The sequence below is a fragment of the Petaurus breviceps genome, unplaced genomic scaffold, assembly GCF_028583685.1.
Source record: "Petaurus breviceps papuanus isolate PSGF00001 unplaced genomic scaffold, PetGlider_PUasm1.0 90845, whole genome shotgun sequence".
NCBI lineage: Eukaryota > Metazoa > Chordata > Mammalia > Diprotodontia > Petauridae > Petaurus > Petaurus breviceps.
Window position 1 is genome coordinate 21,905,223 of NW_027187359.1, and position 24,417 is coordinate 21,929,639.

The 24,417-nt window shown below is 38.3% G+C and overlaps 1 protein-coding gene across 1 annotated transcript in view; it reads left to right on the forward strand.

The window, feature by feature from the left end:
- The first annotated feature begins 377 nt into the window (after positions 1-377).
- The window catches only part of GAN (gigaxonin), a 104,251-nt gene continuing 80,211 nt past the window's right edge, over positions 378-24,417 (forward strand). The window contains exon 1 of the mRNA XM_069072233.1: positions 378-1,214. Within this exon, the coding sequence (XP_068928334.1) occupies positions 1,048-1,214 (167 nt within the window). The 5' untranslated portion in view covers positions 378-1,047. The remainder of the gene's footprint in view (positions 1,215-24,417) is intronic.

Genomic DNA, 24,417 nt, shown 5'->3' on the forward strand with positions numbered 1-24,417 from the left:
TCGTCACTAGGTCAGTCCTCAGCAAGACAACGAGATCACCTCTGAGAGGTCGCCCTGCGCTCCTACAGCCCAAAAGGCCCCGACTCCAGGCCCCTCCCACGACTAGGAATTAGCCTCGGGAGCGAGCCAGTGTCTTCGCGGGCGGAGGAGGAGTCCAGTCTGTAGGTAAGAGCCAAATACCGACATCCCTCCACCCCCCACTGGTGAACGTGGCCCGAGCCCCGCCTCCTACGAGGGAGGTGGGCGGAGCAAGCCCCTACCTCTAACGAGACGGGCTGGTGCTTCTAAAGAGGAGCGCCCCTCTCACAAATTAGAGATAAAAGTTCACTCCAGTTAAGGAGGCCCACCGGCCCGCGTCCATCCTCAGGCCACTCACTGCCCCAGCGCAGGAGAGCCACCCATCTCAAATACAAAGGGAGACCTCCCGAGCTCCCTTGAGGTTCCAAGCTCCGCCCTCAACGGTGCGAGTAGAGCCAGACTGAGACCGCCCCCCAATGAGGTGGGCAGGCCCAAGCTCTGCCCACCTCTCAAAGTGAGTTGGCTGGTACCGCCCCCCTTCCGAGAAAGAGATGGACCTGGTCGAGCTCCGCCCTCACCCAGGGGTGAGAAGGACTTGGGAGGACACCCCCTTAACCATTCCCAGCCGCTTCACTCCCTCCTACTACTAATTAGGGATACCCAGCTTAGTCTCTACGCTAGAGAGAAGGGGCGGAGTTCTGGGGGAAGCCTGTGATACGCTGTCGGGAGCACGCGGAAGGCGGGGCAGTCGCGGAATGATGACGCCCTAGTCTTGGATCCGTTAAAAGAGCCTGAGGGGGGGCCGGCCCCCACCTAACCTCCTGAACGCATTGCTAATGGCGCAGCTGGGGCACAGCCTATTTCGCCTCGCGCTTCTTCCGTTGTTTTCCTGCCTGTGAGTGAACGGAGGAAGGAGCGCGCGCGAAGAGTGACGGCCAAGAGCGCCAGTGCAGGAGGCGTTGGGGGGACATTGAGGCTGCGGCCCCCAGGAGAAGGGGTATAGAAGGGGCAAGCAAAGCGGGCGGCAGGATGGCGGAGGGCAGCGCCGTGTCGGATCCTCAGCACGCCGCCCGGCTTCTCCGCGCTCTGAGCTCGTTCCGAGAGGAGGCCCGCTTCTGCGACGCGCACCTGGTGCTGGAGGGCGAGGAGATCCCGGTGCAGAAGAACATCCTGGCGGCCGCCTCGCCCTACATCCGGTGAGCCCGCCACCATCCGTCCGAGCCTTTCCTCCACCGCCCTCCGGCCGGGCCGGGGCCTGGGTGGGGCGCAGCCGGAGAGGGGCCAAGACGTCCCGGGGGGAGGGGGAAGGGGGCAGAATTGCCCCAGACCTGGACTGCCTCCTTGGAAGCTGCCCTTGGAGAGCATCATCTTTCCCCCCCCCCCACTACCCCTTCTCGGCCTTAAGAGGCCACTTGCTAGGGGTGCCTCCCCTCCCCAGGGCTCGCAGGGCGGGGGAGAGCGGAGGGGAGGGCGGGTCCCCGACTTAGAATCCACTTACCAACTACTTCTTCGGGACTTATTGAGAGGAAAGTCACCTTTGAGCTGTTCTGTCTAGTTTGTTACTGTAGGTAACTAGCAGTTGGCCCCAGCGATGCTTTTCTTCCCATCCCCTTTATGAGATATTCAGATATTCTAGCTTTTGTGTTACTAGAAGTGAGAGCTAATAAAATAGAAAAGACTTGTTTCTATGTGTAGTTGCAGCCCCCAGGAGCCATTACGCGCTGGTGACTAAATGAACATCTTAGAACAAAGTTTAACCTGATTTACCATCTCTACAAAACTGGCTAGTTAAAGATAGATGTAGCTGTTTATACAAACTTATACCACCGTCTCCCCCCTTGTTATCTTTTCTTGCTTCAACTTTCCTATCCTTACTCAGTTGTTTTGACAAACTTAAATCCCAAAAGCAGCATTTAGGAAAATATATTGTCCAATGAGCCAATTAAATATTGGTTAATAGATGGAAATTCATTTTATAATGACAAAGCAGGAAAGCAAGATCATGTCCTGTCCTTATTGCACTGTCATACCATTAGCTATGTTACTTTTATAATCTTTAAAGGTTTTTTTTGTTGACTGGAATCAATGTATGTGATGACTAATGTTAACTTATTGAAACTTCACTTAACTGTTTAACTTGAGTAGAGTTTGTAAGCCAAGGACAGGTGAATAGCATGACAATGGATTGGAAAGGTAGGGCAACAATAGATTGTGTACGACCTTGAATGCCAGGATAATTGATTTTGCTGATAAGAAAGCTTCCTGAAGATAGATAGTTAAGAGGCCTGAAATACACATTTCAGATTTGAGTTAAGACCCATTTAACTTGATATGTTATTCCCTGATAGCAAGGTATTAACCACCTGGTTTTTTTTTTTTTTTGATGCATGTTGTTGTCCAGTGGGGAAAGATATACCCATCTTTTCTTGACACTAGAAAGAACTAAATATGGTCTGGAAGTACTTGAGTACAACTCTTGAGGTCTGTATTATTTTGCTCTTAAGAAGTTTAGAATGTAGCAAAGTAATCTGTCCATTTGATGTATAGTATTGTTCATGTATAAGGGTTATTTTCCAATTTGTTGGACAAACAACTAAATCATCTATCTATATTGATTACACCATTCATATAGCAGCAGAAGAGACACCTCATCCAGACCCTCATTTTAGAGAGGTGAAATTCATTAAGAGCCAAAGAAATAGAATCTGGATTCAGATTCATTTGCTGATTCTAAAACCAGGTTTCCTTGAACTCTCTCATGTTGCTGCCCTAATTAATACTTAAAGTATTTACTTGATAGTTTTTTCTTGTTTGTTTTAAACCTCAATATGAGTACTTTTATACTCAATATAGTACTTTTAGGTCTATAATAAAACATCTTTTCAGTATCAAACTTTGTTTCTGGTAGAATGTTCAGATATTCTTGGGATATTTTTTCAAACTATCTTTTGATTCAAAACTACTGACACTCTACCTAAAGCACTATTTTTTTGGCACCTTAAATAACAAAATATATGACCTTCTTGAACATTCTTATGATTCTAAGAAACTAAACATCTTAATTTAAAAATTAAAGAACTTTTTAAGCTGTTCAAAACAAATGTTAAATGCCATATAGTTAATATTATTCATGGCCTGGAAGTTGAATAAGCATTGTCGTGCCATTTTTTTTTTCAGAGATCTACAAATATAACTTCACTTTTAGCTTGAGCTATTTTTCATAACTGTTGCAAACTATCCAGACCTCTTACTGATAAAAGCAACATAGTATTATACTTAGTAGCATTGCTGTGCAACATTTCCTATACGTGTCAATTTCTCATAGTGTCTGGTGGAACTGATAAACAATGCTGTAGGCTAAGCTTCCATACAAGACAATTTAGGATTATAGATCTAAAGCTGGAAGGTACCTTAGAGATAGTCTGATTACACAAGATATCACAAGATCATAGATCCAGAGCCAGAAGGGACCTCTGGGGCTAACTAGTCCAACCTCCTCGTTTTGGGGGTGAGGAAACTGAAGCCCAAACAGGTTATGTGACTTGCCCAAGGTCACATAGTAAATTGCAGAATCCTGGCTTAAACCTTGGGCTGCTGACCCACCCCACTCCATGTGGTCTTGCCCTGACTCCTTATACCAGAATGTTTTTTTTTAAACTTCACACAGGAAAGCTAGCAAAACTAGAATGGTGAAAATGGGGCAGTTTGGTGACATCAGGTACACCACTAGCCTGGAGTTAGGAAGACCTGAGTTCAAATCTAGTCCCAGTGACTGGGCAAATCGCTTAACCTGTGTTTGCCTTAGTTTCTTTGTATAAAAAATGGGAATGATAATAGCACCTATCTCCCAGGGTTGTGAGGATTAAATGAGATAATTGTAAAGCACTTAGTACGGTGCCTGACACATAACAGGCACTATATAAATGTTAACCATTATATCAAAATTTTCTTGTAGCACTTTTTTTTCCCTCATGATGTTATCTTCAAATCTGTCATGGAAGAAAAGTAAACAGAGAAATAAAAAACCCAGAAAAATTAAATTTAATTTTAAAAAGTGATTAGTGTGCATTTGTGTAGCATTTCTAATGTGGTTTGGGCTAGTACATGTCATAAAGTCTTGAAGGCAACAGACTGCTTTGCAATCTAAATAGCATATTATGCATTCTCAGGAAATATAGCATACTAGTTTCAAAGTGTGTGTGTGTAAGTGGAGAAGGATGCTTTTTCTCTCAAAGATGATGGATGGTAATAAAGATTTTCAGTTTTCATAATGTTTGTCTTTGAACTCCAAGAGGACTTTATCCTTACATTTCCATAATAAATTTAAGCATAGCTGACATTTTAAATTAATTGTGAAATTACCATAGATTGAATGGGCCATAGTGTTATCTCTCTAAATGATAAGACATTTTTCCTTTCCCATCAGGTCAGAAGAGTGCTTTACTGAGTCATTGTAGTTAGAATGAGTCCTTGACTTCTATTTTGTCTGTTTTTCCCTATCAAGGAAAATGATGCCAAGATTAAACTAGAGAGAACAGAACAGATCAAGAGAATTTAAAACTAATATAAGTGGGACTACAGTAAAAGAATTCCTCATTGTCCTAAATTGTCCTAATGTCCATCAGTGAATTTTAGCACCTTCTGTATGCAGAGCAGTGTTCTAGGTGCTGGAGAAAATAAAAGAAAGTTAAGATAATATAGTGCACCATGTACATGCAGTCCTGGAGATTATACAGTATATTTATTTGTGGCATACAACACAAGTAATACCTAAGTATATTAGAGGAGTAGGAAACAGTAGTAGATGAGGTCAAAGGGGAAAGATCAGACCCAGGAGACCAGAAAAGGCTTCATGGAATAGGTTATAAGAAATGACGTGAGAAAAATAGCAGAAAATAGTCTGATTTGGATGAGTCATATGGCGAGTCAGAATAATTTTGGATAAAGCTAGACAGGTAGAGGGTGCTTGAAAAGTAGAGTGTCTTGAATGTTATGCAAAGGAATTTGAACTTTTACAGCCAAAAGAGCCACTAAATATTTTTGATCAGGTTAAAACCACGTCTCCATGGAAAAGATTTTTCTGAAAGTGTAAAGGACAGATTGGAGTAGGAGACAGAAGACCTATACTGGTTTGAATGCATGGGAATAACAAGAAGGCTGTGGAAATTAGAGGTATTAGAAGTCAACTTAACAGGTCTTGACCAACCAAGGCAAATGGTTTGGGAACAGAGATCAAAGATAACTGTGAGATTACATGCATAGGAGGACTCTGGTGCCACAGGTAAAAACATGGAAGTTATAGTCAACTCAAGAGCATAGTTTAACTTGGTTTGGAGATTCTTAACCTTTTTGTGTTCATAGACCCCTTTAGCAGTCTGCTGAATCCTGTCTTTAAGTGCATAAAATAAGCTATATGGGATTACAAAGGAAAACAATTATATTGAAATAGTTTTATCATGTGTCTATATGTGTCTACACACAGTTCACAGGCACTGGGTTAAAAACCCTATATGTAGGAGGATATACACATTTGAATCTCAAAAGTAAGGACTAAAGATAAGGTTTATGAGTATAGTGGTGGGGTGGCAGTTGAAACTGAAATTGAATGGGCTTGTCTTTGCCCTGTCTTCCTTCTCCCATCTACAAGTTGGATAAACAACCATGTGTCTGTGATATAAAGTGATTTATACTAAAGTAAGGGTTGGACTATGTAGTATTTCATGTTTCTTCCAATTCAACTCTATGACTAGATGATTTGAGAAAATGATAGCACAAAACTGACTAACAAGAATTGATATCCAGTATAAGACAGTAGGGGTGGCTAGATGGCGCAGTAAATAGAGCACTGGCCCTGGAGTCAGGAGGACCTGAGTTCAAATCCAGCCTCAGACACCTAACACAAAAACTAGCTGTGTGACCTTGGGCAAGTCACTTAACCCCAATTGTCCTACCTTACCCCCTCTAAAAAGCAAAAAAAAAAAAAAGTAAGATGATATTAATGTACCTCACTTAAACCTGCCCTTGATTAATTCAAGTCACCTAGCATAGTTGAACTGTACTTTGTTTTTGAAGAGCTGGCAGATGTGATTAGTGAGCCATTGTGATAACCGAAAGATCATAGAATACAGGGAATATTGGTAGAGAGCAAATATCTTGATATTTAAAAAAAAAATAAGTATCTACAAGTTCAACTAGGGAACTTGACTTAAGATTCCTGGGAAAATTATACAATAAATCATTAAAAAGATAATTGATGAACTAGAAAGGGAAGTAGTGATTACAAAGATCTAGCATGTTGTTATCAAAGACATGCCAGAGTAACCTCATTTCCTCTTTTGACAGGATTGCTGAACCAGTAAATGAGGGGAATACTATGCATATAGTTTATCTAAGTTTTTGATAATTAATCTCTTGTATTTCTTGTAGAGAAGATGGAGAGATATGGGGATTAGACAATAATACAATCAGGTGAATACAGAATTGGTTGAATGGCTTTGACTGAAAGAGAATTTTTTTTAGATTTTATTTATTTATTTGTTTTTAGTTTTCAGCATTCACTTCTATAAGATTTTGAGTTCTAAATTTTCTCCACCCTAAGATATCATGCAATCTGATGTAGGCTACACATGTACAGTCATATTAAACATATTTCCACATTGTCATGTTGTAAAGAAGAATTAGAACCAAAGGGAAAAACCATGACAAAGAAGAAACAAAAAAAAGAGAGAGAAAATAGAGTGCTTCAATCTACATTTAGACTCCATGCTTCTTTCTCTGGATGTGGATGGCATTTTCCATTGTGAGTGTTTTGGAATTGTCTCAGATCCTTGCATTGCTAAGACTACATAGTCCAACCCTTACTTTAGTATAAATCACTTTATATCACAGATACATGGTTGTTTATCCAACTTGTAGATGGGAGAAGGAAGACAGGGAAAAGACAAGCCCATTCAATTTCAGTTTCAACTGCCACCCCACCACTATGAAGACTCACAAACCTTATCTTTAGTCCTTACTTTTGAAATTGAAATATGTATATCCTCCTACATATAGGGTTTTTAACCCAGTGCCTGTGAACTGTATGTAGACACATATAGACACATGTATAAAACTATTTCAATATAATTGTTTTCCTTTGTAATCCCATATAGCTTATTTTATGCACTTAAAGACAGGATTCAGCAGACTGCTAAAGGGGTCCATGAGAAGAGCTAAGTTTATCAAAGTTAGTCATTATACAATGTTGTTGTTACTGTGTACAGTGTTATCTGGTTCTACTCACTTCACTCAGCATCAGTTCAAGTAAGTCTTTCCAGGTTTTTCTGAAATCCACCTGCTCATCATTTCTTGTGGAACAATAGTATTCCATTACATTCATATACCAAAACTTGTTCAGCCTTTCCCCAATTGATGGACATCCCTTCAGTTTCCAATTCTTGGCTACCACAAAAAGAGCTGCTATAAATATTTTTGTACATGTATATTTCCCATTTTTAATGACCTCTTTGGGATACAGACCTAGAAGTGGTATTGCTGGGTCAAAGGGTATATATAGTTTTATAGCCCTTTTGGCATAGTTCCAAATTGCTTTCCAGAATGGTTGGATCAGGTCACAACTCTACCAACAATGTGTTCCAATTTTCCCATGTCTTCTCCAACATTTATAATTTTCTTGTTTTGTCACATCTAATCTGATAGGTGTGTGTGGTACCTCAAAGTTGTTTTCATTTGCATTTCTCTAATTGTGATTTAGAGCATTTTTTCATATAACTATAGATAAATAAAAGAATAATTCTTTTTTATTTGGAGGGCAATTGGGGCTAAGTAACTTGGCCAAGGTCACACGGCTAGTATGTGTGTGTGTGTGTGTGTGTGTGTGTGTGTGTTAAGTGTCTGAGGTCGGATCCAAACTCAGGTCCTCCTGACTCCAGGGCTGGCACTCTACTAACTGAGCCACCTACCTGCCCCATAAAAGAATAATTCTTTTTTTTTTAAGCAGGCATTGTTTAATTTATTTGTTTATAAAAAACATCTATGTGGTTACCACAGCAGCTGCCTGGGTCCTCTGGACAGACACTCGAGTGTGAGTCTTTACAAGATGGTCGGTGAATTCCTGATAAGGAGACTTAGTGAACACAGTCTCCTTCCACAGGTCTGGGGTTAGATAGCTGTATGTTTTGAAGATGACATCAAAGGTAGCTTTAGCAAAGTTGCCCAGAATGGCAGTACAGCCTCTTGCAGAAGTGTAGCAGTCATCAATGCCAGCCATAATCAGGAGCTTCTTAGGCACAGGAGCTGAGACAATGCCAGTACCTCTAGGGGCAGGGATCAGGTGCACCAGAACCAACCCACAGTGACCTTGCAGGGTACTGTGTGAGGCTTGCCAATCTTGTTCTCCCAGTAGCCACGTCTCACAGGAACGATGGACAGCTTGGCCAGAATGATAGCACCACAAATAGCTGTGGCCACTTCCTTGGAGCACTTGACACCCAGACCAACATGGCCATTGTAGTCACCAATGGCCACAAAAGCCTCGAACCTAGTACGTTGTCCAGCTCTAGTTTGTTTCTGAACAGGCATGATCTTCAGAACCTCATCTTTCAATGAAGATCCCAGGAAGAAATCTGTGATCTCAGATTCCTTGATAGGAGGGAGAAAAGATCTCTTCCAAAGACTTGATCTTCACATCATTGACTAGCTGTCCTAGCTTAGTGACAGGAACCCACTCCTTGTCTTCGGCCTTTCTTCCCTGGGCCCTGGCCTCAACTTCGGCCCCCACCGCTGAAGCCACTGTGGAAGCCTCCCCACCCTCCAACTCCAGGGCCTCCCGTACCTCCTGCAGCACTGGCATCGTCTGCCATTTGGTGTTCACTAGAAGTAGAAGAAAAGAATAATTCTTAGTGCTTCCTTGTCAACTTGACAGAGGCTCACCAAAGGAGTGCCACAGGGATCTGTGTGGTTTAACATTTTTATCAGTGGATGAGTTGGATTAAAGGCATGATGACATTATGCTCATCAGTTTTGCAGGTGACAGAAAGCTGGGAGGAACAGAGTTGGGATCCAAAAGTATCTTGGCAAGCTAGAGGCAACTAGGTGTTCTAGAGTACTGAACCTAGAGTGGGGAAGACATGAGTTCAAATGTTGGCTTAGGACACTAGTTGTGTGACCCTTTGCAAACACCTACCTCGGGGTTGTTTTTTTATTTTTAAAGAATCAAATAATACCTATAAATACTATCTCTATAAAGAGTACTGTATAAATGTTAGTTCTTATTACTAGAAGACAGGATCAGGAGCAGTTTGTGGAAGCTGCAAAGAGTCTAATGTAAGCTTGATGCCAACAGCAACTTCATAACAATTAGAACTTTTTTCAAAAGTGCAAAGGCTGAGTTCAGCCTTCTTGGAGGTCTTAGTGGGTAGGTGATAGTGGGGATTCATTCTGTGGTATATGGGTTGAGCTGACTGGATGTCTTGCTGAGATTCTTTCCAGCTCTCAAATCCTGTGATGAAGGTCCATTTCATGTCTTACGACCATCCTTTTCTCACTGCTCTAGATCTGTTGCTGTTTCTTATACTTATATTGTAGTTTAACATTTAAAGTGTTTCTTTTGCCCAACCTGTTTGTTACCTGCAGTAACTATCAAATAGCTGTTATTTTAAAATTTTAATTAGCTTTATTAGTGAAATTAAACTTACCCTACTTAAAAAGGTTATATTTCATGAGGTATAGTATTTGAGGTATAGTCATAACAATTCCTTCATATTTAACATTTTGCTTACAGACTCAAGTTAATCCTTTTTTCACAGTGAAATCAAACCAAGTGTTAATGTATCTCAGCTCTCAAAGTTGATTATGATTTGTTTACTAATTCAGAAGACATTGAGAAAAGACATGAATAGAGAAAATACTCTGTAGGCTTGTATATAATTCTAATAACCACATAAAAGCTATGAAAGCACTTTAAAAAGTCAAAGAGAATCATACAAATTTAAGGAAGAAACAGTACAAGTACCTAGAACCAATTCCCCTGTAAAATGAATCTTGAAAGAATACAAGAAATTGCTTTCAAGTTTTGTATTTCTTCTGCTCTTACTTCAGTTAAGAGGGTACCTATTGGCCTATGATATGAGCCTCTCAGATCTCCCTCATTTAAACTTAAAAGAGAATAGTTACTTATGGATTAAAATCCTATTTAAATGACTGATTTCACAGTTCATTAGTAAAAGTCACTAGTCATTGGACAATTGAGAAAGAAGGCATCCCAGTACACCTGTCTTTCAGGTACTCATTTAAAGGTTTAAGAAAAAAAGGGACAGGAGGAGGTGTCATAAAATGTCCAAACAAAATGGATCTGCTCATACTGATACGAAGTTTAAAAGTCCCTAAATCTACTTCAGAAAAGAATTAGTTTCAAATCATGTTTATATTTTGTTTGAAAAGACTCAGTTTTCATTTAATAGCAAAAGAGCTGTTGGAAAATGACAAAGTCTTAAACCCTAAGGGTTTAAATTAAATGGCTAATCTGATATAGTTGGGTATCAAGTCTTAGAATTTCCCTAAGTCTCATCTCTGCTTCCCTTTCCTCCAAATGCTCTTTTAGGGTCCCCTAAAAGTAATAGTGTTGGGGCCTCTAGGTGGCGCAGTGAGTAAAGCGTTGGCCCTGGAGTTGGGAGCACCCGAGTTCAGTTCCAGCCTCAGATATAACACCCACACAAAAATACTAGCCGTGTAACCTTGAGCAAGTTACTTAACCTCAAGTGCCCTCCAAAATGCCAAAAAAAAAAAAAAAGTAACAGTGTACCAACATAATTATTAGGAAATGGCTCAATATAATGTAGTACATGAACATAATGGAATATTATTACTACACCACCAAAAAAAAAAAAAAGAATTCCAAGAAACCTAGGAAGACTGATGAGTGAAGGTAGCAGAATCAGCAAAATAGGCATGATGACAGCAAGGTCAATCCAAGCTTAGCCCCAGAAAGGAGTTCAGAAAATGTACCTCCCTCCCTTCATAGAAGATGTGGAATGTTGCATACACTGTCAGACCCAGTCGATGTATTGTTTGCTAGACTGTTAATTTGTCTTTTTTAATTTTTTTTTTATAAGAGAATGTTATAGAAAGGGGTAAGTATGGAAATGAAGATAATTTTTTTTTCATAATGGAACTATTGAAGATAGCCTCCTTAATGGGTAAAAGGCCTTCTGAATTATCAGTGCTTACACAAGTGCTAAATTTCATCAAGTTTCAACTCTTACCATTAATTGTGATGAACTTAGCAAAAGCAGTACTACCAGGTAGAATAGTAAATTAGTTTATTTCCCATTGTGTACATAAGCTAAATATTAAGGGAAAACCTATTTAGACATACCATAACTCACACAAATAAAATAAATATCCACATTTTATGGTGCTTCTGTGTTGGATGTACTCTTACATATCTTGATCATTTTTTCTACCCAATGAATAAAATTCTTTGTTGGGCATCAAGTCAATAAAATGAGAAATACGGTTAGACATGCAAAAGAAAGCAGAAATGGAGGCTATGTCTCTGGCATCTTCTGGATCAAAACCCTGCAATTCCAGCTTTTTAAAATGTTGTGTTATGGCATCACGACTAACACAAGAACAAATTCTAGCATAGCTAACTCTTGAGGTGATAAGTCAGCCTTTCTCCAATTAACAATAACCTGATCAGCCAGAATGGAATTTTTGGAATATATTCTGTGTAGAGCACTATGGGCAATTACACAGTAGGGGCACCTGTTACTAGCACTTGTAGCTACGATGATGAGTTCTTTATCAGCTTTGCTGAGATATCCTGTTTCTTTGTTGATAATGGCAGTGTAGTATGCAAAAAAATGCTCTGAATTCCCCTGATCAATGCACTAATGCCTTAAAGATATTGGGTAAAAATCCAGTCTTTTTTTCTACCTCTTCCATGAGCTCTCCTGTATCAAAAGGTAGTTCCTTTTTATAAGGAACAGGATAACAACCAATAGGCTTTGTGGGTTCTTCTGATTGAGTAGCATTTGAATGGCTTGTTACTTTAACTGTTGAAAGGGTCCTAAGTCCATTTGTCAATAATCAAGGAACATGCAAAGCCAGCCCTGGGCACAGAAGGCACAGCAAGAGTCCCATTGTGCAGTGTGTCCAGAACTGACTCAGCCCCTGCCCTTGGGTTGCTCGCCTTTCCCAACCAGACTTCTGGGGACCAGGAGAGTAAAACTGACCTTGCGCACACAGGACTGGTCCTTACCCTTCCTCTCTCTCAAATAGCTGTTTTTTGAAAGTATCCTGATGTACATGCAAAGTATTTAATACTGCTAATATTCTAAGGCCTCGTGTTTTGTAAATCTTAAAGCACTATGTAATGTTAGCTATCATTAATACTAAAAAGCCCATTTTACCATTCCAATGATGTTTGGCTCAGAAGTGATTCTGGTGAAATTACTTCTGGAAACATTTCTAGAATAGGTTCAAATTCAGCAGTATAGAGGAATTTGTCATTTCTCACTTGGTGGCTCTTACATATGATCTTGACACTGTAATTAATTAGTTGAATACATTCTTTGTGCATAACTGCAAGGTATATATAAGTAAGATCAAACCAAACTAGGTATGTATAAGTAAGATCAAACCAAATCAATAATATCTTCTTGTGATTTATTTTAATGTGATGGTATATAGGTAGGGATCAGTGACTTTCAATTCTGTATTGCTTTTAAAAGTTTTCCCTGGCTCAAACTGACTTCAGTTAATAGCATTTAATTCACTCTGAAGAGTCTTTTTTTTTTTTTTTTATCTTTCCTGTATGCTTTGAGGATTTGGTCATTGTTGTTTAGTCACGTCTGACTCTTTGTGACTCCTTGGACCATAATATCCCAGTACTGTCAATGGGGTTTTCTTGGCACAGATACCAGAATTGTTTGCTATTTACTTTTGCAATGGATTTAATCAAACAGAATAAGTGACTTGTCCAGGGTCACACAGCTAGTAAGTGTCTGAGTTCATATTTGAACTCAGGTCTTCTTTACTGCAGGCCTAGTGCTTTATCTACTCTGCCACCTGGCTGCCCATGTCAGTCTTTAGCTTTTAGCTAGCTACTCCTGAGTAATTGTCTTAAGTAAGGACTTTTTTTTTTAATATATTTTTTTTGCTTTTTTATTTTGGAGGACAATTGGGGCTAAAGTGACTTGCCCAAAGTCACAAAGCTAGTAAGTATGTCAAGTGTCTGAGGCCGGATTTGAGCTCAGGGCCTGCTGACTCCAGGGATGGTGCTCTATTCACTGGACCACCTTGCCACCCCTTAAGTAAGAACTTTTAATAGTGCTGGTAACCTGTTGGGATGAAAGGTTGCCAGAGAACCAGTGAATATTCTACCACCTGGTTCTAGATCTGTTGTTGATACTGCATAAAAAGAGATTGTATAGTTACTTTATTTCACTCTGTTGTGAACAAGGGACCCAAAAGGGCTCTTAATAGAACCTGGCCCAGTGTGGTTTTCTCTTAATATAGGCATCTGTGGAAGTTTTCTTTATTTTTCTCCCGCCCCTCGCTTCTTTAATGGTATTTTACTTATATTTATATTATTATTTATATTTTAACATTCGCTTTTTACAAAATTTTGAGTTTCCAATTTTTCCCTCTCCTTCCTTCTCTCCCCTCCCTCTTCCTAAAATGGTAGGCAATTTGAAAAAGATTATATATGTGCAATCATGTAAAACATATTAGACATAGAAGATACAGAACAAAAGGGAAAAAACCATTAAAAAAAGTGAAAATATTATGCTTTGATCTACATTCTGAGTCCTTCAGTTCTTTCTCTGGAGCTGTTTATTTCAGTATGAAACCTATTTCAGTTTTCCTGTGTTCAGATGTTTCAGAATGTATTGTTGCTTTTTGGGGGTCTGAAATGATCTTCAATAGTTACAACCTTTTTTGTAGAGTTACATATTTTAACTTTAATCTGGAAACTACTCCTGAAAGATTAATTTTTTTAAAAAGTGACTAAAGTGTTTCATAAATAAAAGACAGTATGGAATCTGTGCTTCTAGGAAAACTACCATCAAAATGATTCATCCAAACCAACCACTTCAGATTTAACACAAAGTATTTAATTTGCTTCAGTTTATTTCAGAGTAGAAGTTTGTGGATTTTTGGAAATGTGCAGACTTTGTCACATGGAGATCTTTATATAGCAGTTGAAGGGAACTTAATCTGTAGAAAATGTTGTTTTACGACAGGGATCAGCATCCATGGCCCATAGGCCAAACCTGTGATCTAAGAATGATTTATAAAAACTTTTTATACAAAAAAATCAGTCAGATTGGGTATAAACCATGGGCATAAGATTTATATTAACATTTTTGGTGTAAATATAGTGTCCTTCAGTGGAAAGAGCACGCGCCATCATGTAATCTAGGTCTCTGTACTCCCAGACAACAAACTGAGTGACTACTGTGGCTCAGACACCGACGATCTCTAACAAGTTGATTTGCTTTATAATGGTCATGTAACTAGTATACCTCAGGTTCTCCTAGTGTCTGAATAAACAGTGAAGAAGGCAGACGTTAAAGACAAGCCTGTTTTGGCAATATCATATCATGATAAATGCTGTATCAATGCAGAATGATATTTATACAGTGGCATAAGAATTTATGAACTTCTCCCCCCGACCAGTGAAATACATTTTTTTAAAGCCTGATGTTTAATTTACATGCTTTAAATGGGACAGAAAGGAAGCAGAACCTAATTAAAACATCATCTTAAAGTTAGTAAAGCTTGTAAAAAAGATGTTTGGGACCTGAAGACTGCCAGACCCTGTATCTCTTACATCTTTTCCAGACTTAGCTCAGGTGTAACCTGGGAAGTCTTCCCATATCCTCCCACTTATTGCATATTTCTTCCTGCTCAGTTATCCTTGTTTGTACACATCTATTTATTCGTATCCCTCTATAAACTTCAGTTCCTTGGAGACTGAGGGACTGTTGCTTTTTGTCTTTGTAAGCCCAATGCCTTTAATATAGAAGAAGCTTAATAAATGCTTGTGGAATTGAGAAAACTATCACAGAAATTATTCTTTTTTAAGTCTGTTAGATATAGAAAGTAGTGTAGTGAAAAAATGTTTTAAAAGTAGTTTTGGATATATTAAGTGACAGTTTGCTTTAAGCATAGACTTATAACTAGATTTTCTCAACTCTAAAGTAATACTGCCATTTAATTACTTTGTAAGCCATTTGCACCACATGTTGCTTATAAACAGTTAAAATTATCCACATTTATGTATATGATTCTATGTGATTTACTAACGAGAGGATAATAGAAATTCTTCAGAAATATTTAAACAATTTTGTTATACAATTAACTTTTTTTTTTTTAAGCAATTGGGGTTAAGTAACTTGCTCAGGGTTACACGGCCAGTTATTTCTGGGTATGGTGCTAAGTATGAGAGCCTGGATTTGATCCCAGGTCATCCTGACCCTGGGGCCAGTGCTTTTACTCACTGTGCCACCTGGCTGCCCCTATACAATTATCTTTTTAAAAAGATATTGATACCTTTTGTTGTGAAATTGCCTTCATTTCCAAATAGAAGCCTTCCCCTTTTTCTATGCTCAGTTATCTTTTTTAATTTATTTTTATTTATTTATTTTTAAACAAAAGAAACCATCTCTTTAATACTAAATTTACAATTGCTTTAGGGTACAATAAAGAGATAGAGTTTAAACTGAAAGAAAACTTTAAATACCTCTGGGCAGCTCTCTATTTTAGTCTATTTTCATTTGTTGTCATTCTGGTTCTAATATTGGTTTATTCCAAGTCAGAAAATTTCACTTAATTAAAAGTCATTGTGAGACTGGAGTACTAATCATCTTCTTCCCCTGACCCCCTTGCAAATGAACACTCTCCTATATCATACTGAAGAAGCAGCTAAATGGCTTAGTGGATGGAACACTGGGCCTGGAGTCAGAAAGACTTGAGTTCAAACCCAGGCTCAGAAACTTACTAGTGGTGTGACTGTGGACAAGTTATTTAACCTCTTTTTCCCTTAATTTGCTGGAGAATGAAATGGAAAGCAACTCCAGTTTTCTTTGCTAAGAAAACTCCATGGATGGCATGGAATCATAAAGAGTCAGACACTATTGAACAACAAAATCATATTTAAATTGCAGGTCCTGTTTCTTAGTGCTATTTTCTTTTTTTTTAAATTTGTTTATTTTTAGTTTTCAACATTTCCACAAGATTTTGAGTTTCAAATTTCCTCCTCATCTTTCACCTACCCCTACCCCAAAATAGCAAGCCTACTGAATGAATACCCCTTCCCCCAATCTTCTCTCTTTTATATCCTCCCCCATTCCTCCTCTAATTTTCTAGTAGAGCAAGATGGATTTTTATACCTCGTTGCCTGTATATCTTATTTCCCAGTTGCATGTAAAAAAAACAAACAATTTTTTTTTAACATTTGTTTTTGAAACTTTGATTTCCAGATTCTTTTCCTTCTTCCCTCCTCACCCACCCCAACTGTGAAGATAAGCAATTCAATATAGGTTGTACATATATAGTTATGCAAAACATTTCCATAGTAAATATATTGTGAAAGACTTAACTATATTTCCCTCCATCCTATCCCTCCACCCACTTATTCTGTTTTCTACTTTGATCCTGTCCCTTTCAAAAGTATGTGCTTCTAACTACCCTCTCCCCCAATCTGCCCTCCCTTCTATCATTCCCCCCTCTTATTCCCTTCCTCCCTACTTTCCTGTAGGGTAAGATACCCAAATGAGTGTGTATGTTATTCCTTCCTTAAGCCAAATTCAGGGAGAGTAAGGTTGACCTATTCCCTTTCACCTTCCTGCTCTTCCTCTCCATTGTAATGGTTTTCTCTTGCCTTTTTTGTATGAGATAATTTACCCTATTCTATCTCCCCCTATCTCCTTCTCTCATATTCCTCTCTCACCTCTTAATTTTATTTTTTAGATATCATACCTTCCTATTCAGTTCATCCTGTGCCCTCTGTCTATGTATACATGTTCACATATATACACACACTCATATATATATTTATATACACATATACCCTCTTATATGAATATATATGTAAGTATACATATATATGTATATATTCCCTTCAACTATCCTCATACTGAGAAAAGTCTCATGAGTTACAATTATCATTTATCCATGTAGGAATGTAAATATCATCAGGAATGCTTAAAAGTTCTCTATTTCATTGAATGACCATATTTTCCCCTGTAGAATTATACTCAGTTTTGCTGGGTAGATGATTCTTGGTTTTAATCTTAGCTCCTTTGATCTCCAGAATATCATATTCTAAGCCCTTTGATCCCTTAGTGTAGAAGCTGCTAGGTCTTGTGTTATCCTGATTATGTTTCCACAATACTCAAATTATTTCTTCCTGACTGCTTGCAGTATTTTCTCCTTGACCTGGGAACTCTGGAATTTAGCTATAACATTCCTAGGAGTTTTGTTTTTGGAATCTTTTTCAAGAGGCAGTCAGTGAATTCTTTAAATTTCTATTTTGTCCTTGGGTTCTAGACTATCAGGGCAATTTTGATCATGGCTTTCAGGTAGTCCAATAATTTTTAAATTATCTCTTCTGGATCTGTTTTCCAGATCAGTGGTTTTTCCAATGAGATATTTCACATTACCTTCTATTCTCTCATTTGTTTGCATCTGTTTTATAGTATCTTGATTTCTCATAAAGTCATTAACTTCTGTTTGCTTCAGTCTAATTTTGAAGGAATCATTCTCTTCAGTGAGTTTTTAAAATTACTCTTCCATCTGAGTAATTCAGCTTTTTAAGGCATTCTTCTCCTCATTGGCTTTTTGGGCCTCTTTTGCCATTTGAATTAATCTGTTTTTTAAGGTGTTATTTTCTTCAGTATTATTTTGGGTCTCCTTTAGCAGGCTGTTGATTTGCTTTTCATGATTTTCTTGCATCATTCTCATTTCTCTTCACAATTTTTCCTCCAATTCTCTTACTTGATTTTCAAAATCTTTCTTTAGCTCCTCTATGGCCTATAACCAGTTCATATTTTTCATGGAAGTTTTTGATGCAGGAGTTTTGCCTTTGCTGACTTCTTCTGGTTCCATGTTTTGATCTTTTTTGTCCCCAAAAAAAGGATTCTATGGTATGATTGCATTTTCTCAGCTTGCTCATCTTACCAACCAATTACTTGACTTTTGAGCTATTTGCCACGGTAGAACTCTGCTTCCAGAGTGGAGAGCTTTGTCCCAAAACACTGGGATTTTCACAAATGTTGTCAGAGGTCTGAGGAAGGCGCCCTCTCTACAGCTACCCCTAGCTCTGGCACAGTGGCCACACACCCCAGGACCACCACCCAAGACCACAAGATCCAAGCAGGTCAAAGCAAGAGCGATTACCCTCTGATTGGTTGCTTGGTCCCCCTGTGATCTGCAGGCCAGGAGCTCTAGAGGCAGCCATGGGGCTGCAGTTGCATCCACCACCTCTGCCACCTCTTGTCCTGGGGGCAGGGGCTAGACTGCACTCTTCTATCACTCAGTTCCAACAGAGTTCCCCACTGACCTCTTACTTTGTCTTTGGCATTTATATGTTGAGAAGTCTGGAAACCATCACAGCTGCTGGTGATTAACTCTCCTGAAGTCTGCTCTGGCCAGTCTGTGCCACTGGTTGGCCATCCCAGGTCTCAGACCATGCAGCTCATGCCTGGCTGCGCTCAGCTCCCAGCTTGGTGCAATAGACCCTTCCTGCCAGCCTGCCAGGGTGCCTTCAGTGGGAGATTTGTTTCTCTCTGTCACTTTGTGGGTTCTGTAGCTCTAAAATTTGTTTAGTCATATTTTACAAGTATTTGAGGTGGTTGTGGCAGGAGCCCATGGAATTTCCTTTTCTACTCTGCCATCTTGATCCCTCCGCTGCCCCATCAGTCATCTCTTATAACAAAAAAGAAAAGAGGGGCATAATTCAGTAACTAAACACATCAGTAGAGTCTGTCTTTTTTTTTTTTTTTTAAGAGGGCAATTGGGAATAAGTAACTTGCCCAAGGTTACATGGCTAGTTTTTTTTGTGTGGGTGTTAAGTGTCTGAGGCCAGAACCAAACTCAGGTCTTCCTGACTCCAGGCCAGCACTTTACTCACTGCGCCACCTCGCTGCCCCTAGAGTCTGTCTTATATGCATCATTCCATAACTATAGTCCTTCTTCCTCTGCAATAAAGAGAATGCAGTATGCAATCAACTCTTGATTATCTTGTTATGGAACTCATTTCAGAACAACCACATGTTATATGCCCCACTTCTAGGAAGAATTGGAGAATTATTTGGATCTGGAATTGCTTTATACCTGCTGTTGGCCCAGTTGGCAGGCTATACCTGTCATGATAGGAGTTGTAACTGTATTTCCCTTGATCTTTTGGGAACCATTTTTTCTCCCTTGGGGAATGTCCTTGTCCCATTTAGCTTTTACCTTTAGATTCCTATTGTCTGCAATGGCAGTTCTCAAAGTGTGGTCTGAGGTATCCTAGGGGGTCCCTGAGACCCTTTCAGGAGATCTGTGATGTTAAAATTATTTTAATAATAATAAGAAACCCATCATTTGCCTATTAAATTTTCCCTCCCTTTTCTAACAACATTAATGTGTGAGGCTGAATTTTCTTCATATACTTCAGTGAAAACAACATCACAACCAATTGAATACAGAAGCAGATATAAGAATCCAGCTGTCTTCTATTAAACCAGACATTAAAGAGATAGCAAATATATATATGTATATGCATATATGGGTGTGTATGTATATACATATATATGTGTGTATGTATGTATATATATAAAAAACACAATACTTCTCCTTTCACTTTTTTTTGAAAATATTCTGTTTTATTTTAGGATTGGTTGTTAGCAGACTTCTTTGTAGACCTTGGAATTCTCTGGTGGGAAATAAATATTGATTCTACTTGCTTTTTGGTTGGGGTTATTTTTTTGCCCCTGCTACAAAACAAATATGAAGAACATTTGACTTGAAGATCAGAGATCTCTGTTATGTGTCCTTAGAATCTTGTCTTCTCCCTCCTCCTTGCTGCCTAAGACCATGATCCTTAATGTTGACTGAAGGAAGAGTGAAATCATTTAGCATTACTTCTACTGTTGGCTGCCTACCATCCCTTACTGTCAGCTTTCTTTATAGATAGGGGTAGGTACTATGTGACAATATTCTTGTGATACCACTCAGATAATGCTCTCTGTATTAGAAAGACAACTGTGATCAAGCAACCTCTTTGCTTTGTGAACTTTTACTAAGTGAGTTGCATGAACTATTATGCAATATTTGATTTGGTCTAAAAGGTCTCAGCTATAACAGGTGCCTTTTATTTTTCCCGTGGTACACCATTCATAATATTGGGAACTTATGGATTCTTTGATAATTCTTTGGGTTGATTATTCAGGCCCTCTGGTCTTTTTTATATAATAGATATGTTTTATGTATCTCTATACCAGTGTGGTGGAGAAAGCATAAACTAATGATTAAGGGTGTTTTTTTGTCTATTTGTTTTTATTTTTTAAGAGAGACATAAACAGGTAATAAAATACTAATTCTTAGACCTGACACTCAAAGTCCTTCATGGTTTAACCCCAACCTACCTTTCATCTTATCTTACTACTACTTTGAGTATCCCAATGCTCTCCTCAGATGGAACCTACTACCTTTTTTCCCCCCTGAAGGATCCTAAATTATTCTACCTTTATGTTTTTTCTTTCACTATTCTGACTACCAGGAATATTCCCCTCCTAAATCATACCTCAGTCAAACCTTCTTGGTTTGCCTGCCTTGATCTTTTCTTTTCTCCATCTCCACTAAACAATCTTTAACAGTTTTGACTTCTGTTGTATGTTGTCCCTTTACACGTGTACCTACTTCAGAACTTAAAAAAATACGTTATTATATTATGTTATGTGAATACTCATGCAGTATCTTAGTATTAATGAATTGCTTGGGGGAAAAAATCACGTAGTGGCTTGCCTGATGATGGGCTTCTCTGAACTTAAAACTTTAAGCCAGGTTGCCCAGTGGATAGGACACTGGTTCTAGAGTCAAGAAGATGAGTTAAAATATGACTTCAGACATTTTATGGCTATGTGACCCTAGCAAGTCACTTAACCTCTGTCAGCCTCAGTTCTCTGTACTGTAAAATGGGAATAATAGTAGCATCTATCTTTCAGGGTTGTTGTGAAGATAAAATGAGATAGTATTTGTAAAGTGCTGGATATAAATGCTAGTAGTTGCCATATTTTGTGCTTCAGCAGCTTAGTGTTTGAGAAACCTTGGTTACCTCTACATAGTGAAGAGATCTTTAATGCAATTGCATTATACTTTGTCCTATAGTTGTTCACATATATTTCTTAGCTTCTCTACTGTACTAGTGAATAAGGGAGGCAATTTTATTAGCTTAACTTTTGATGTAAAGAAGCCAGACAAAAGGGGCTAGTTCTTTTGTCTTAAGAATTATAATACAAAGGGCAGCCAGGTGGCTCAACGAGTAAGAGCACAGGCTCCAGTGTCGGGATGACCTGGGGATCAAATCCAGGCTCAGATACTTAGCACCACACCCAGGAATAACTGGCCATGTAACCTTGAGCAAGTTACTTAACCCTGATTACTTTAAAAAAAAAAAAGAATTATAATACAAGGTAGGAAGTTTCTGTTCCAACATGACTGGAACACTAATTGTGAAGAATTGACTCTCTTGGCAACATTGTGAAAGCGTTTTCAGCTTGGATTTGTTTGGAAGATTTGAAATGTAGGCAGTGCCAAGAACTTTTTGAAAGATAGAATGGCATTGAGGTTAATCGAAGCTTAAATGAAAATTTATGATGGAGGAAACTCCGGTTTGTTACAGGGGAGTCAGAATTTTATTTATGAGGAGGAAGCTTTTCCCCTACCCCTTTTTTTTCTTTTAAAATAGTTTAATAACTCAGATGGAAATATTTTATGGTATGAATCAAAAAGATAACATTTGAAACAAAATTCCTGAAAGGTTTAAATACTGCACTTTAAAATCTTCCTCTAGATATGGGCCTAATCTGTCTTTGGAAAACATAAAGTGTTCTTTATCTCTTTGGATTAGAAAAGAGAAGGGCTAGGGAATAGGTTGTATTGTCAGCTCCTTGAGGGTAAAACCTGCTCAGAATAGTATGTCATACATAGTAGATACTTAAGCCATTGAGGTAGCATGATATATATAGTACATAGAGCCCTGAAACCAGGAGTGACCATGAAGCAGTCATTTAACTTGATTGAACCTCAGTTTCCTTATCAGAAAAATAGTGATGATGTTTGAATTATCTACTCCAAAAAGTTAAGTAGGACACTCTTCTTTGTAAACTGTAAAACTATAAATTAGATATTCTCTTTTATAAATACCACATGGCATAATTAGTGGAATGAGTGCTAGATTTTTCGTTTAAAAGACCTGGGTTTTAATCCTGTGTCTTTGGACAAGTCATTCCCTGTAAAATGAGAAGGGTGGACTAGATGATCTGAAAGGTTCTTCCTAGCTCTAAAGCTTGTCTTTGGACAAGTCATTTTACCTACCTGGGCTCTAATTCACTGTAAAATGAGAAGGGTGGACTAGATGATTTGAAAGGTTCTTCCTAGCTCTAAAGCTCGTGATCCTATGAACTTTAAAAGACTAGATATATAAATAAAAGAGATTATTGAATTAAATTTCCATAACTATAGCTGGAAAACATGGAAGATATGATAATATTTGGTGCTATTTTACTGAAACAATTGTTTCCTATAATAGTTAAGAACTTGATCGACCAGTTTTAATTAAAATAAGGAAAAGCTTTTGACACTGCCAAAAACAAAGATTGCTTGCTCTTATGATTTGTTAGAGCCTCTGCCTGAGGTTCCAAGGTTGTACAGGTAACCTCATTTAAAGAGCACCTAAGAAGCATCTCCATAGGTGGAGAAGCTGGAACTATATGCAGGTTGTGGCATGAATGCTTAACTTTCATGTATATTTCCAAAAGGCCAGGGTGTGACCAGAAGGAATCAGACTTGTTTTTACTCTAGAATTCTTTGCTTCATAAACTGCTGCATCATGATTTTGTGGCTTTGATCCTGTCTTTTATGTCTTAAAATTTAGTTTGCATTTTAAAATCCTCTCCATTATAGACTAAGGGACCCAGTTGTTTATATTGTATTTTATTACATAATACTTTATATTGAATGTCAAAAGAGCAACTTATAAAAAAAGAACTAAGAGACAACTTGGTATAGTGGATGGAGGGGTTGCCCTTAAAATAAGGGAGACCTAGATTCTGACGCATACTCTGTGGCCATGGACAAGTCACTTAAAGTTTTCCAGAAATCTCTAAGACTGAAGAAGTGTTCACATTGAAATGACAGATTCATTCACTCTGCCACCAAACAAAAATAGCTCCCCACACAATCCAAAAGTCTAGAGGGTTTTTTTTTTTGTTTTATATTAAATACCTTCCATTAAATCCCTGTTTAGTGCCTCATCGTGACATAGAGATGACGCTGGGTCTTTGAAGGCTGTTTCAACAGAGTACAAGCTCTCCTGAGTCCTACTGATTTGGAAATTTCAGTATAAACTCCACAAAAGAGTAATCCAAAGACTAACCAACCTAGCAGTTAGGAGGGACTTAACAAAAGAAGTTTGGCTACCAGATGGTTTTGTTTTGTTTGTTTGTTTTTGCCTATGGGCAGTTTATGAAATTCTTTTATGGGCTTTGATCTATGTTGGTGATGAAAGCACAGATCTTTTGAAGTGTTGATGAATCTCTTAACTACATATTCCTCATGTAAAATGAAATGTGTTGGACTATATGATTCTAACACCTTCTATTCTTTCCCAGTTATTGTATGGGGTTTTTTTTATTATTATTGTATGGTTTTTTAATCACATACATTTCTGCTTTAACTGGAGTCATTATGTCAATACTTTTAATTTTAAGTTAATCTTTTTCTCTGTCATCTGCTAGAACTAAGAAAACCTTCCCTCAACTTTGTCCTCGAACTATGGTTCATTGGCTTCTCCTTTACTGATAAACTATTAGAAAGAGTCATTTATGTATCCTCATAGATGTTGCTTCCACTTTTTCTCAGCTCATTCCCTTCTCAGTCCCTGAAATCTTTACCATTCCAGTTACTTAAAGATCACCTCTTTGTTTTAAAAAAACAAAATTTGTATTTCTTTAAAACACAATAATTTTAATCCATAAACTCATGAAACATGAAAAGCCTGAGAATACAGAAGTAGAATACAAAAAAGCCTGACTCAAGTATTAGCTCACACTCAATAAGGCTTTTTAAGTAAGACTTCTTAAAAATAAAACCATCCTACAAATATTGCACCCTTTTAGGTATTAA